Source organism: Oncorhynchus clarkii, chromosome 28 (assembly GCF_045791955.1).
Source record: "Oncorhynchus clarkii lewisi isolate Uvic-CL-2024 chromosome 28, UVic_Ocla_1.0, whole genome shotgun sequence".
NCBI classification, from domain to species: domain Eukaryota; kingdom Metazoa; phylum Chordata; class Actinopteri; order Salmoniformes; family Salmonidae; genus Oncorhynchus; species Oncorhynchus clarkii.
Genome location: NC_092174.1, coordinates 35,132,348 through 35,148,586, shown reverse-complemented (window position 1 = coordinate 35,148,586; position 16,239 = coordinate 35,132,348). Strand labels below are relative to the sequence as shown.

The following is a 16,239-nucleotide window of genomic DNA, read 5'->3' as shown; positions in this document are numbered from 1 at the left end:
TGTCCTGGGTGAAAGGCAGAACACAGGATCCGCTTCGCTAAAGTCATATTCTTGGTCGTACGGATGGTGAGTTGACGCTGCTCTTATGTTCAGTAGTTCTTCTCGACTGTATGTAATGAAACCTAAGATGACCTGGGGTACCAATGTAAGAAATAACACGTAAAAAAACAAAAAACTGCATAGTTTCCTAGGAACGCGAAGCGAGGCGGCCATCTCTGTCGGCGCCGGAAGTAACCTAGAGACAATATCTTTCATTATCACTGTATGCACAGGTTTACCCCCACTGTATTCACATCCTACTATACATTTGTCTGTACATTATGCCTTGAATATATTCTACCGTGCCCAGAAATCTGCTCCTTTTACTCTCTGTTCTGAACGTACTAGGCGTCCAGTTCTGTTAGCCTTTAGCCGAACCCTTATCTTACTCCTCTGTTCCTCCGGTGATGTAGAGGGTAATCCAGGTCCTGCAGTGTCTACCTCCACTCCCATCCCCCAGGCTCTCTCATTTGTTGACTTCTGCAACCCTAAACGCCTTGGTTTCATGCATGTTAACATTAGAAGCCTCCTCCCTAAGTTTGTTTTATTCACTGCCCTAGCACACTCCACCAATCTGGATGTCCTAGCCGTGTCTGAATCCTGGCTTAGGAAGACCACAAAAAAACTTGACATTTCCATTCCTAACTATAACATTTTCCAACAAGATAGAACTGCCAAAGGGGGCGGTGTTGCAATTTACTACAAAGATAATCTGTGGAGTTCTGTCTTACTATCCAGATCTGTACCCAAACAATTTGAGCTTCTACTTCTAAAAATGTACCTTTCCAGAAACAAGTCTCTCACCGTTGCCGCTTGCTATAGCCACCCTCTGCCCCCAGCTGTGCCCTCGACACCATATGTGATTTGATTTCCCCCCATCTATCTTCTGAGCTCGTGCTGCTAGGTGACCTAAACTGGGACATGCTTAACACCCCGGCCATCCTACAATCTAAGCTTGATGCCCTCAATCTCACACAATTTATCAATGAACCTACCAGATATATCCCCAAATCCGTAAACACGGGCACCCTCATAGATATCATCCTAACTAACTCACCCTCCAAATACATCTCATTGCCTGCATCCGTAATGGGTCTGCGAGCAAACGACCACCCCTCATCACTGTCAAACGCTCCCTAAAACACTTCTGCGGGCAGGCTTTTCTAATCGACCTCGACAGTAGAGGATGCCTGGTTATTCTTTAAAAGTGCCTTCCTCACCATCTTAAATAGGCATGGCCCATTCAAAAAATGTAGAACCAGGAATAGATATAGCCCTTGGTTCACTCCAGACCTGTCTGCCCTTGACCAGCACAAAAACATACTGTGGCGTTCTGCATTAGCATCGAATAGCCCCAATGATATGCAACTTTTCAGGGAAGTTAGGAACCACTATACACAGGCAGTTAGGAAAGCTAAGGCGAGCTTTTTTAAACAGAAATTTGCATCCTGCAGTACAAACTCAAAAAAATTCTGGGACACTGTAAAGTCCATGGAGAATAAAAGCACCTCATCCCAGCTACCCACTGCTCTGAGGCTAGGAAACACTGTTCCAACAAATCCACTATAATTGAGATTTTCAACAAGCAATTCTCTACGGCTGGCCATGCTTTCCACCTGGCTACCCCTACCCCGGTCAACTGCCCGGCACCCTCCACAGCAACCCGCCCAAGCCCCCACCATTTCTCCTTCACCCATATCCAGATAGCTGATGTTCTGAAAGTGCTGCGAAATCTGGACCCCTACAAATCAGCTGGGCTAGACAATCTGGACCCTCTCTTTCTTCAATTATCTGCCGAAATTGTTGGAACCCCTATTACTAGCCTGATCAACCTCTCTTTTGTATCGTCTGAGATTCCCATAGATTGGAAAGCTGCCGCGGTCATCCCCCTCTTCCAAGGGGGAGACACTCTAGACCCAAACTGCTACAGACCTACAGTGCCTTGCGAAAGTATTCGGCCCCCTTGAACTTTGCGACCTTTTGCCACATTTCAGGCTTCAAACATAAAGATATAAAACTGTATTTTTTTGTGAAGAATCAACAACAAGTGGGACACAATCATGAAGTGGAACGACATTTATTGGATATTTCAAACTTATTTAACAAATCAAAAACTGAAAAATTGGGCGTGCAAAATTATTCAGCCCCCTTAAGTTAATACTTTGTAGCGCCACCTTTTGCTGCGATTACAGCTGTAAGTCGCTTGGGGTATGTCTCTATCAGTTTTGCACATCGGGAGACTGAAATTTTTTCCCATTCCTCCTTGCAAAACAGCTCGAGCTCAGTGAGGTTGGATGGAGAGCATTTGTGAACAGCAGTTTTCAGTTCTTTCCACAGATTCTCGATTGGATTCAGGTCTGGACTTTGACTTGGCCATTCTAACACCTGGATATGTTTATTTTTGAACCATTCCATTGTAGACTTTGCTTTATGTTTTGGATCATTGTCTTGTTGGAAGACAAATCTCCGTCCCAGTCTCAGGTCTTTTGCAGACTCCATCAGGTTTTCTTCCAGAATGGTCCTGTATTTGGCTCCATCCATCTTCCCATCAATTTTAACCATCTTCCCTGTCCCTGCTTAAGAAAAGCAAGCCCAAACCATGATGCTGCCACCACCATGTTTGACAGTGGGGATGGTGTGTTGCTTTTACGCCAAACATAACGTTTTGCATTGTTGCCAAAAAGTTCAATTTTGGTTTCATCTGACCAGAGCACCTTCTTCCACATGTTTGGTGTGTCTCCCAGGTGGCTTGTGGCAAACTTTAACCGACACTTTTTATGGATATTTTTAAGAAATGGCTTTCTTCTTGCCACTCTTCCATAAAGGCCAGATTTGTGCAATATACGACTGACTGATTGTTGTCCTATGGACAGAGTCTCCCACCTCAGCTGTAGATCTCTGCAGTTCATCCAGAGTGATCATGGGCCTCTTGGCTGCATCTCTGATCAGTCTTCTCCTTGTATGAGCTGAAAGTTTAGAGGGACGGCCAGGTCTTGGTAGATTTGCAGTGGTCTGATACTCCTTCCATTTCAATATTATCGCTTGCACAGTGCTCCTTGGGATGTTTAAAGCTTGGGAAATCTTTTTGTATCCAAATCCGGCTTTAAACTTCTTCACAGCAGTATCTCGGACCTGCCTGGTGTGTTCCTTGTTCTTCATGATGCTCTCTGCGCTTTTAACGGACCTCTGAGACTATCACAGTGCAGGTGCATTTATACGGAGACTTGATTACACACAGGTGGATTGTATTTATCATCATTAGTCATTTAGGTCAACATTGGATCATTCAGAGATCCTCACTGAACTTCTGGAGAGAGTTTGCTGCACTGAAAGTAAAGGGGCTGAATAATTTTGCACGCCCAATTTTTCAGTTTTTGATTTGTTAAATAAGTTTGAAATATCCAATAAATGTCGTTCCACTTCATGATTGTGTCCCACTTGTTGTTGATTCTTCACAAAAAAATACAGTTTTATATCTTTATGTTTGAAGCCTGAAATGTGGCAAAAGGTCAAGGGGGCCGAATACTTTCGCAAGGCACTGTGTATCTATCCTACCCTGCATCTCTAAGGTCTTCGAAAGCCAAGTTAACAAACAGATTACTGACCATTTTGAATCACATCGTACCTTCTCTGCTATGCAATCTGGTTTCCGAGCTGGTTATGGGTGCACCTCAGCCACGCTCAAGGTCCTTAACGATATCATAACCGCCATCGATAAGAGACATTACTGTGCAGCTGTATTCATCGACCTGGCCAAGGCTTTCGACTCTGTCAATCACCACATTCTTATTGGCAGACTCAACAGCCTTGGTTTCTCAAATGATTGCCTCGCCTGGTTCACCAACTACTTCTCTGATAGAGCTCAGTGTGTCAAATCGGAGGGCCTGTTGTCCGGACCTCTGGCAGTCTCTATGGGGGTGCCACAGGGTTCAATTCTCGGGCCGACTCTCTTCTCTGTATACATCAATGATGTTGCTCTTGCTGCTGGTGATTCTCTAATCCACCTCTACGCAGACGACACCATTCTGTATACTTCTGGCCCTTCTTTGGACACTGTGTTAACTAACCTCCAGACGAGCTTCAATACCATACAACTCTCCTTCCGTGGCCTCCAACTGCTCTTAAACGCAAATAAAACTAAATGCATGCTATTCAACCGATCATTGCCCGCACCTGCCCGCCCATCCAGCATCACTACTCTGGACGGCTCTGACTTAGAATACGTGGATAACTACAAATACCTAGGTGTCTGGCTAGACTGTGAACTCTCCTTCCAGACTCACATTAAGCATCTCCAATCAAAAATTACATCTAGAATCGGCTTCCTATTTCGCAACAAAGCTTCCTTCACTCATGCTGCCAAACATACCCTCGTAAAACTGAACATCCTACCGATCCTTGACTTTGGCGATGTCATCTACAAAATAGCCTCCAACACTCTACTCAGCAAACTGGATGTAGTCTATCACAGTGCCATCCGTTTTGTCAGCAAAGCCCCATACAGTAGGGCAAAAAAGTATTTAGTCAGCCACCAATTGTGCAAGTTCTCCCACTTAAAAAGATGAGAGAGGCCTGTAATTTTCATCATAGGTACACTTCAACTATGACAGACAAAATTAGGGAAAAAATCCAGAAAATCACATTGTAGGATTTTTAATGAATTTATTTGCAAATTATGGTGGAAAATAAGTATTTGGTCAATAACTAAAGTTTATCTCAATACTTTGTTATATAACCTTTGTTGGCAATGACAGAGGTCAAGCGCTTTCTGTAAGTCTGAAGACAGAACCTCTACAGATGGCATCTAACAGCATTGAAAAAAAAACATATTTCTCCACTCCTGTTACCAAGTCCAAATTTAGCCTACATTTGGTGTATAATTTTACTGCAAGAAATGCTTAATTCTGCAGGAATTATTATTAAGGCTATAGCCCTATTCACACGGGACTAGTATTATTAGAGAACGTTGGTTATGTATTTATTACCCCAGAATGTCCATTATTTCAATGGATGATTCAGACGGGACTAGTTTTCTCCAAACTGCTCTCTGCTCTCTAATACTTTCTATTTTTCTATTAATTGACAGTTATGACTGAAGCCTGGAGGTTTTTTTCTAGGCATGAAGATATTTCAACAAGTCCAGGCTACACTGATAAAACTCGAGCCTGGTTCCCAAGTTTGTAAACCATACCAAACTGTCTTTGGTATAGTGTTGCCACAATATTTGAACTGAGGAAGTGTGATCTGTGAAAGAAAAATTACCTGATTTGTTTGATATTAATAGTTAACAATTAATACTTAAGAAATAGTAAGACATTTCTGTTATACTAATGCTGTGTTTTTCTGGTCTCCACTCTATCTCCCTGCAGCTAATCTGGGCATATGGTTTTACTATAGATAGCTTGAGCTGACAATTGATTAATAACTTGGTGATAAAAACCTACAGCTGGTATTCCATAGATAAGATGTGGTGTGTGTGATCCGAGATAGAGAGAGTCTGGAGGAGTGGAACAATCCCTTATTGTGTCTAATCATTCTTGCATCTGGGAAATGTCCCTGGCTGCAGATGAACACAGGATGAACCCAGGATGAATTGTGGTGCCCCCCAATCTGCATGGGGGGTGGAACCAGCCATGACTAGGCATATTTGGATCTCCTATAGAAGATCTCTGTTTTTGATTAAAGGTTAAGCTCTCGGCAACACACACTTCGGAGTGTGTGGTCGACCATCTTCATTATTGCAATAATTTATCCTTATTAAATAAAGATCGTTTGACGAAATGACAAAGTCTCTCTCAGTATACATTAATTTCCATGACAGATCATAATCATTAGGATAGTTTAGCAATCGGCAGTAGAAGACGTCCTAAATGCTCCCCAGCCTTCAGATGTGAGCTAAACATCTAACGTGGACTTGATGTGCGTTTTTAGGAAATGGATTAGAAGGTAAACTTGTTCCAAACGTTTAGCTCAGTTGTATGCTGCTTTGTGATCTATTAACAGCAGGGGTTGCATTAAATAGGCACAACATTATTTATGATGCATTTGGCGATGTTCAATTCATTCGCACAAAACATAAATAGAAGCATTCACTGTGAAAGTTAATACACGTAGGCCCTTCATATATAGGCTATGCGCAGCACTTTGGGCAATTTATTGAATCAGTTGTTTTCTTGGTCAAACCGCAAGCAACACCTGACAAACTCAAACATTTCTCTCATGTCGATTCACATGGTACTAATATTATCAGAGGACTTTGGAGTTTGCAAAAAAACAGTAAGTTATTCTGGTTGGTCAATGTCCAGATTTCAGTTTCCATTTAACCCATCTGAACAGCAGGCTACAGTTCCCTTGACATGCCATTGTAACGGTTGTTTGTGGTGGAAGAAGAGGAGGACCAATGTGCAGCGTGGTAAATGTCCATATTGATAATTTATTATCATTTTATTATTATTATCATTATCATGAACACAAAAACAAAATAAGGAGAACGAACTAAACTAAACAGTTCTGTCTGGTGCAGATACAAACACTCAACAGAAAACAATCACCCACACAGGTGGGAAAAGGCTACCTAAGTATGATTCTCAATCAGAGACAACTAACGACACCTGCCTCTGATTGAGAACCATACCAGGCCAACCACAAAAACACCACATAGAACAAGGAACATAGACAACCCACCCAACTCACGCCCTGACCATACTAAAACAAAGACATAACAAAAGAACATAGACAACCCACCCAACTCACGCCCTGACCATACTAAAACAAAGACATAACAAAAGAACTAAGGTCAGAACGTGACAGCCATAGCCTATTTGAAGTCCCATTTTGTGATTGTTGAATTTAGATAGCGCCTCACTATCATCACACATAACATAGCCGGCACTAATATCATCTATTACCACTTCACCAAATCTTTCCCAAACATTACTTTTCTGGCCCTGACTTCTCTTTATTTTCAACTCTCCTTTTGCAGCTTTTGGCTTATTGAATTATACTTCGACAATGTCCTTTCCCCTCAGTGGATTGACTTTTTCTGCCTGTTCCCAAAAGGCTTATTTGGCGATAGACTGTGATGGTTAGTTGGCATGCATACACTTAAGCACTAAAGTTGAAGCTTATGCAGTTATATGAGATAGTGTAAAACAATTAAAGAAAACCCTCAATGTAGCCTATATAAATTGCATAATAATGAATGGATTTTTTAAGGTATTGCTTCTCTTTATTCAACCCACCTGCCACCCACCTGCCCTTCAGCCACACAATATTTAATTAACCTAAACCCGTCCGCCCCGCAGATATAACCGCAGGGACTGTGGGTTATAGGTCAACCCGCGCATCACTTCCCGGGGACCCCGGCCCAAAGTGTTTGTGGGAGATGAGGCCTTTCCTCTCCGGAGAAACCTCATGTGGCCCTTCCCTGGAGCAATCATCCCCAGGAGAAACACGGTCTTCAACTACCGCCTCGCCCGAACCAGGCTGACTATGGTGTGCACCTTCGGCATTCTTGCGTCCCACTGGCAGATGTTCCGGTGAGTTGCCAGGGTCCACCCTGCTAACGCAGAGGTGTGTGTGAAGGCTACCTGTGTCCTGTATAACTTCATGAGCATGGACACAAGAACCATAAGGGGAGCTGCAGCTCTGCAGGATACTGCTCTGCAGGATGTTGCCAGGATGGGGGCCAACAACGCAGCACTTGTCCGTGTGCTGGAGATCTTCACTTTCTCCTTCTTTGAGGAGGGTGCTGTTCCCTGGCAACATCTTGTGCCATGTACTATGTACAACCAAAGGCTCTTTTAAGAGCCACCCACATTGCAGTAAAATATATTTTTTCATTTAATGTCATCTGTAGTTATTCTATTCCTACCATATCTCCATTTGATTTATAATTCTCAGGTGAGGGTGCTGTTCAGGTCTGCACAAAACAAAAATAGGCTATTTTAAGACGTTCAGGTGTGTGGGCTGTAGATCCTTCCACCTTCAAAGAATAGGCAAGAGGACCACCAATGGGGAATAATAAGACACCATTATTTATATTTATGTAACTATGCTATATTGTTTGTCTTCCTGAGTTAGTGCATATTTTTCAGTATAAATTACTCTGCAAACACTCAGTGTGGACACTAGGTGAGGCCACACACACACACACACACAGACACACACACACACACACAGAGAGAGAGAGAGAAAGATTCCTGTTGAACACTGTCTCTACCGTATTTTCTCAATAAGTGTCTCTGTTCTTCACGTCATCCCACACCCCCTTCTCCCTAAATCCTCTAGGTTATATCAGCTGTGTCAGTGAACCCCTCCCACTTCTGAACTGCCTGAAACAGATGCACATCTTGATCAGAGGTGAGAGGTCACTTGTTTGGGTCAACTGGAAGTATTATTAAAGAGATGGTTAACATTGAAATACAGACAGAGATGTAGTAGTCCCAGAGTTAATGATCTAAGGTCAGTTTTGTATTTCACCACCTGACGAATGTGATGACTGACAATAGTGTTAGAAATAAAACCACACAAGGCTCATTCATGCCATCTCTCACTCTCTCCATCGCTCTTATCTGCAGGTATTGTCTGTGAGAGAGGATGCCAATCCCTAGTCCCGTCATCGTCACCTCATCCGCTCAAAGACAACCCAACTGGGGGCCCAAGGCTGGTTAGGAGACACCGGTAGAGATACTATTATGTAACTGTGATGACCTGAGAGAATACGTAGTTTAGTTGCACTGTGATTCATGAATCATAAGCTTTCTTCCCTGCTCCTCTGTTCTGCTCTGTTCTGCTCTTTTCCTTTCTGTCTTTGACCCCCTCTCACACCTCTCCCCCCACCTCCTCTTTCTTCCCTGCTCCTCTGTTCTCATCTCTTTCCCTTTCTGTCTTTGACCCCCTTTCACACCTCTCCCCCCACCTCCTCTTTCTTCCCTGCTCCTCTGTTCTCATCTCTTTCCCTTTCTGTCTTTGACCCCCTCTCACACCTCTCCCCCCACCTCCTCTTTCTTCCCTGTTCTGCTCTGTTCTCATCTCTTTCCCTTTCTGTCTTTGACCCCCTCTCACACCTCTCCCCCCACCTCCTCTTTCTTCCCTGCTCCTCTGTTCTGCTCTGTTCTCATCTCTTTCCCTCTCTGTCTTTGACCCCCTCTCACACCTCTCCCCCCACCTCCTCTTTCTTCCCTGCTCCTCTGTTCTCATCTCTTTCCCTTTCTGTCTTTGACCCCCTCTCACACCTCTCCCCCCACCTCCTCTTTCTTCCCTGCTCCTCTGTTCTCATCTCTTTCCCTTTCTGTCTTTGACCCCCTCTCACACCTCTCCCCCCACCTCCTCTTTCTTCCCTGCACCTCTGTTCTCATCTCTTTCCCTTTCTGTCTTTGACCCCCTCTCACACCTCTCCCCCCACCTCCTCTTTCTTCCTCTCTGTTTTTATAATGGACACCAGATGTGCATTGAGGTACAGGTTGAACTTGTTTTATATTACAATTGTAATTTTTATAATGCAAATACTATGTATTTATAACACTTGGATAATTAACTTTCAATAAAGCTTTTCACATTCTCTACTGGTTGAAATGAAGTCTCTCATTTGATGAAATACTACACCTATCCTGTGTCCTCAGATAAGTGCAGGTGAGGGAAATTGGATGGTGAGATGAACCTGTTTTAGAGAATTTCCATGATGCAAATCACTGGTGAAAGAGCCATTCATTTGGCTTGCTGATTTTTGATACTGTTACTAGTACTTTTTGAGCTCCAAAACATTATCTGAATTCTTCACCTCAGGAACATTGGATAGTGAGCAGAGAGCCTCATTCTGGTGCACACATTTTTGCAGTGCCATCTAATAATTTGGACAGTTAAAATGTATGTGAACCCACATGTCAGGATCTGATATAATGGCAGGCAACTTTTTAGGCTTTACATGAGAGATTTGCAATTGTTTCATAGTTTTAAGTACATGTTTAAGCACTACTGAACGAGGAGACATTTTGAAGCCAAATAAAAGTATCTTTTAGCTGAACGTAGCCAAATTATCTGGCTCACCGAAAAGATTCAGAATGCCCAAGCGCACTACAAGAAGCATGGCTTTCATTTCTATAGAAACTCTCAGATCCCGCCCATTATATTTTCTGCGTTCTGAAAGTGAAAGGTACTCACTCTAAGGATAAGTTTCATTTCTGATGAAACATGAGTGGCCCAGTGACGTCACAGATCAGCCTTTGTAAAACTCAGTTTTTCTAACCCTTGTTTTGTATCTGCCCTGTGTACTGGTTATGTGTATGTAGGCTACAAGAAGCACCTATTAGTCAGTTTCAATCCTGGGATCTGTTGACAGAAAAGAAACAAACACAGTCAAGACTAGATTCTGGTGGTAGGCTGCACAAGAAGGTGAGTGAGATGTTTTATTGGAACTCGTTTTATTTTGATGTGAGGACTTATTACATCATATTACAGTATTGATCGTGTTTACGAGTTCCAAATGTTATTTTGGAAAACCTCATCGTACATATTGGGACAAATTGCTCTGATATAGTTACAGTTCACTCCAAAATAAAAGTTTGTCTGATATCTTCTGACATTTTTAGAGCTAACATTTTCAGACCAATACTTTTTTGGAAGTCTTAAAACGTTAAACCTATTGCCAACCAGAAGAAATAAGCTACTGATACAAACTATACATACAGTGTAATGTGAGGACTTATTAACTCATATTACATTATTGGGACAAAGGTCCGATATAGTGACAGTTAACTTCAAAATGAAAGTTTGTCAGATATTTTCTGATGTTTTGGGGGAAGCTCCTAAAACCTTTAATGTATTCCCGAGCACTAGAAATAAGTTACAGATGTATTTATTTGTTTATTAATTTATTGAAAAAATGTACAAATGTTGACACTATTTGTTTTGTCTTAGGTCGACCATGGTTGGAAGGGGCATCCTGGGTTGTTTCATCTTGTGTCTGTCTCTGACCTCAGTATGCGCTGTCAGAGGAACCCTTAGTTCAATAAAGGACCTCAAGGGAATAGAGTTTGGTCGCACCTCTCCTCGACACGGCCTCATGCTGCTCCACTGGCTAGCCAACAACATTCGCATTGACAACAACGGCAACATGAGACTCAATTTCAACCCAACCAGGAGAGACTATGGCTTTCATTTCTATGGAAACAGACCAACTTCATTACCTTTTCTGCTTCCTGAAAGCGGAATCTACTACTCACTAGGGAATATGAACTCTATTGGCTCAATGACGGCACTTCCTGATTATGTCACGCACAGTTTCTACAACTTAAGGGAACCTGAGAACAACAGGGACAGGGTCATACTCAGAGTTAGGGAGGATGGGTCCAATCAGTTCATTGCAGACGAGGTCTATGTCACACAGCACTATCCACCAAATGAAAACAGAGGAAGTGCCTATGATCCAGACAATACATACCGTGTCAATGTCAGCCTCCTTAGACAAATCCAAAGTCTACCAACCATTGACCAAAATGACATTCCACGTATATATAATGTAGAGATCAACCACAACAGTTTGCAAGAACTGGAAAACATCTGGGGACACACACCTGGTATGGCACTTCTTCTGGCTATTGTATTGTCCTTTACATTTAGGGCGCAATCATGTCGTGTAACATCACAAAGTACCTTGAAGCATGAACATAATGCATTGATTAAGCTTGAGGTGAAAACCACAGATAGAGGAAAAGCCAGGATCATCTGGAGTGGGATCCCCAAGAGGCTATTAAACCAGGGTGTAATGGTGATGCTTTATAAGAGCAATAACAGTGACAGTAAGAGCGAGCTGGACAGATCGTCAGTCGGGGGCAAAGCCTCTGGGAGCTATAACACCTCAGTACCCCTTAACCCTGGTCTCCAGGTCCGGCTCCATAAGGAGGTAAAATCATGGTGGAATTACTTGGGGTTTGGGTCCACTATCGGAGAGGAGATCTGGAGAGGTTCTGAGTTTCACGATGCCAACAGAGAGATTCCTGTTGATATTAACGGACATGACGCCAGTCTGCAGCTATTTGTAAAGGATGGAAAGGCCTGCGCTCGTCTGTATGTAAAGAAATCCTTCACTGCCTGGAAGAAAACTTTTAATAACTCCTGGGTTGGGTTCTACTCTTCTGAAGGCACCCTGGATTATAACACCTGGCAATGGGCTGTAAAGTTCTCTGAGGAAAGCCACTCTGATTGGGCAGATATACCTGGGTATGATGTCTATGTGTATGAGTCTAGTATGACCATGTCTCCTGGGGTCCAGGTCAGATTCATGATGGAGAAATCTGGGGGTGAAAAGGCACGCACTCCACCCTGGGAGAGACTTGTCCAGTGGTGAGCTCACCTGATAACATGATATATGACGTTGATATTCTCATTTTTAACTGCTTGTGTAACTGCTTTTTTTAATGTTTAACATGTATGTACCCTGCTTTTAATTTGGTTTAATTGCTCATCTGTGTCAAATGTAAAAGAGAATCTGTTCCCAAAAATCCCTTCTGTTCATCTTTCTTTGCTATTTTGAGGGGATGGTTTGGTGTGGGTGGATGGCTTGACCTGTCCTCATGACAAACATGCTGTTGGTGTGGGTGGATGGCTTGACCTGTCCTCATGACAAACATGCTGTTGGTGTGGGTGGATGGCTTGACCTGTCCTCATGACAAACATGCTGTTGGTGTGGGTGGATGGCTTGACCTGTCCTCATGACAAACATGCTGTTGGTGTGGGTGGATGGCTTGACCTGTCCTCATGACAAACATGCTGTTGGTGTGGGTGGATGGCTTGACCTGTCCTCATGACAAACATGCTGTTGGTGTGGGTGGATGGCTTGACCTGTCCTCATGACAAACATGCTGTTGGTGTGGGTGGAGGGCTTGACCTATCCTCATGACAAACATGCTGTTGGTGTGGGTGGATGGCTTGACCTGTCCTCATGACAAACATGCTGTTGGTGTGGGTGGATGGCTCGACCTGTCCCCATGACAAACATGCTGTTGGTGTGGGTGGATGGCCTTACCTGTCCTCATGACAAACATGCTGTTGGTGTGGGTGGAGGGCTTGACCTGTCCTCATGACAAACATGCTGTTGGTGTGGGTGGATGACTTGACCTGTCCTCATGACAAACATGCTGTTGGTGTGGGTGGATGACTTGACCTGTCCTCATGACAAACATGCTGTTGGTGTGGGTGGATGACTTGACCTGTCCTCATGACAAACATGCTGTTGGTGTGGGTGGATGACTTGACCTGTCCTCATGACAAATCTTTCAGTAAATGACATTTTATTTTTCTCTTTATGATGTATCATGGGCTGGAGATCTTTGTAAAGAAAGGGGGGTTGCACAACTTAATGAATTCAACTCAATGTAGATTCCACATTTAATCCAAACCCTCTGAATCCACGCCATCGGTGCTCAGGGAGCAGTTGTTGGGGGTTAATTGCCTTAATCAATTGCAGAACAAAATATTTTTCCACCTTTACGGCCTGGGGATTCAAACAAGTAACCTTACTGGGTTGCTGGCCCAATGCTCCACCAGGCTGCCTGCTGCATTTGTATGGTGTTGACTGTGTTGATTGGTTCTGTTTATTGGTGTTAATTTTTGTGTTTTGTGAAAATTCACAAAAAAAGCTATATGATAAATTCAGGCAAAAATGTACAATAAAAACCTAAGAAAAACAAACAAAATGGTGGAGTTTTTCTTATCCCAGGATCCACTCTTGACCTAGTGGTTAGAGTGTTGGGCTAGTAACTGAAAGGTTGCAAGTTCCACCAAAACATTTAGTGCCAGTCAAGTGAGAAGAGATATTGTGGCTCCCAGGATCCCATGTTGCATACCTCTGGTCCAACAACAGCTGTGTGATATACTGCCCTCTCCTGGTCTTCACAAAGTACTATATTTGTCTCACACAGCCAACATGGAGGACGGATCAGGGCTGAGTTCCTTTCCCGGAGGTTTTGAGCTAGAGTCATACAAATATATGTGTTTCTCCACTCCAAAGATTAATCCACAGATAGAAGGGGAAACATAGTTTGTTTTTGTTAGTTTGTTTTTGTTAGTTATCTTTGATTCATCTCTCATCGTTCAAGCACCTACGTGGGTTAGTATCACTGAGGTATCTACTTACGTTCACATACACTGTTTCATGATTGCTGTCATCTTTCTTACTGGGATTACTCTCCCTGCACTAGAGCTCAGTGCTCACTGGACAGACAGCAGTATGCTGTGAACATTCTCTGGGAACCCAGAGCACATGGACAGCTAAATAAGCCAACAGCACTACCCCTGGCTAACTGGGGTCATGACCTCAGAGCATGAACATACAATGTTACAGTTTTTTTTTTTTACAATCGCTAGGACCCATTTTTCAATACTTAGGTCACTTTTTCAAAACTCTTCACACAGTGAGCACAACAGCAGTCTATGTGGGCTAAACTGTGGATAATTGCTTCATTGCTAAACTGTGGATAATTGGTTCATTGCTAAACTGTGGATAATTGCTTCATTGCTAAACTGTGGATAATTGCTTCATTGCTAAAACTGGATAATTGCTTCATTGCTAAACTGTGGATAATTGGTTCATTGCTAAACTGTGGATAATTGGTTCATTGCTAAACTGTGGATAATTGGTTCATTGCTAAACTGTGGATAATTGGTTCATTGCTAAACTGTGGATAATTGGTTCATTGCTAAACTGTGGATAATTGGTTCATTGCTAAACTGTGGATAATTGGTTCATTGCTAAAACTGTGGATAATTGGTTCATTGCTTTGGCACAAAATGCATTCAATGCATTCATGCATTCATTCATGCATTCATTCTTTCAAATTTCATGAATTATTTTCTCACTCAGACACAACCACCACCAAAACTCTATGTACCTACAGGCCAATTTGCACATGTTTACATACTCTATTCAAAACTGTTGAACTTAAGTTCAAAACCTAACATAACACAAAACTAAATAAGACATTATTAATCGAATCTAAACGATTAAATACTAGCAAAACAATTTGACCAACCACAGCTGATTCCCATTGTAGCTGAACACCTACCCAGATGTTAGTCTTTCAATTTCATTACCATCTATGCAAAAGGGGACATCTTAGGAATAATGCTGTACTGTAATTTAAACATGGACCCAGCCAGAGATAGAGAAGTGGCTGACAGAGGAAGAAGAGTGGCTGGGAGAGGAAGAGGAGTACGTACGCGTGGTGGAAGAAGACTGACAGGAATATCAAGAGCTGTAGTCTCAGATGAGATAAGGGTTACTATAATTGATCTTGTAATAAATCATGGTCTATCAATGAGAGGGGCCACAGTGGATGTCCCGGGCCAGAGGGGTGCCAACATCACAATGTGTGCAGAAATATCCTCTGTTGGATTGCTGTTACACAAACCGATAATTGGGCCATACAACACCGAGCGTCTCATTTAATTCCTGGATGACCTCCATGGAAGGGTTGTGCCAGGTGAGGAAAAGGTTGCAGTGAGGCGAAAACGTTTGTTATTGTATGGGACAATGTAGCATTTCACCACTCTGGTGCAGTCACAGAAGGGTTTGCAGCCCATCCCAGGACGGTGTCACTTTACCTCCCACCTTACTCTCCATTCCTCATAGAGGAATTATTTTCCTCATGGAGGTGGAAGACTTATGACCACCATACACATGATCAAATGTGTATTTCCCAAGATGACATAAGATGTGATGTGGATGAGAACCTGTGGCCAAATGCAGAAGACAGAGTTGACTGCCAAATTGCTCTACTTGCTGCCTTGCTGAGCTGTAGTGCTGCATGTACGAACTACAAAAGGAAAACCAGCCACGTCACGGACACCGACGTCTTGCTTCCAGACAAACGTAACACCTTTTTTGCCCACTTTGAGGATAATACAGTGCCACCTATGCGGCCGCTACCAAGGACTGTGGGCCTCCCCTCTCCTTCTCCGTCGCCGACGTGAGTAAGACATTTAAACTTGTTAACCCTCGCAAAGCTGCTGGCCCAGTCGGCATCCCTAGCCGCGTCCTCAGAGCATGCGCAGACCAGCTGGCTGGTGTGTTTACGGACATATTCAATCTCTCCCTATCCCAGTCTGCTGACCCCACATGTTTCAAGATGGCCACCATTGTTCCTGTACCAAAGAAGGCAAAGATAACTGATTGAAAGGACTATTGCCCCATAGTAGTGGCAG

At 43.1% G+C, this 16,239-nt stretch overlaps 1 protein-coding gene and 1 long non-coding RNA gene across 2 annotated transcripts; both read left to right on the top strand.

The window, feature by feature from the left end:
• The first annotated feature begins 7,343 nt into the window (after positions 1 to 7,343).
• LOC139387316 (uncharacterized) lies at positions 7,344 to 9,601 on the top strand. Its single transcript, XR_011629152.1, has 3 exons — positions 7,344 to 7,577; positions 8,329 to 8,400; positions 8,619 to 9,601. It is a non-coding gene; the product is annotated as an uncharacterized lncRNA (long non-coding RNA).
• A 1,613-nt stretch (positions 9,602 to 11,214) lies between these two features.
• LOC139387314 (uncharacterized) lies at positions 11,215 to 12,572 on the top strand. The gene has a single exon (XM_071133437.1). The coding sequence runs from the start codon at positions 11,270 to 11,272 to the stop codon at positions 12,383 to 12,385; it is 1,116 nt and encodes a 371-aa protein (XP_070989538.1). The 5' UTR covers positions 11,215 to 11,269; the 3' UTR covers positions 12,386 to 12,572.
• The last annotated feature ends 3,667 nt before the right edge of the window (positions 12,573 to 16,239 follow it).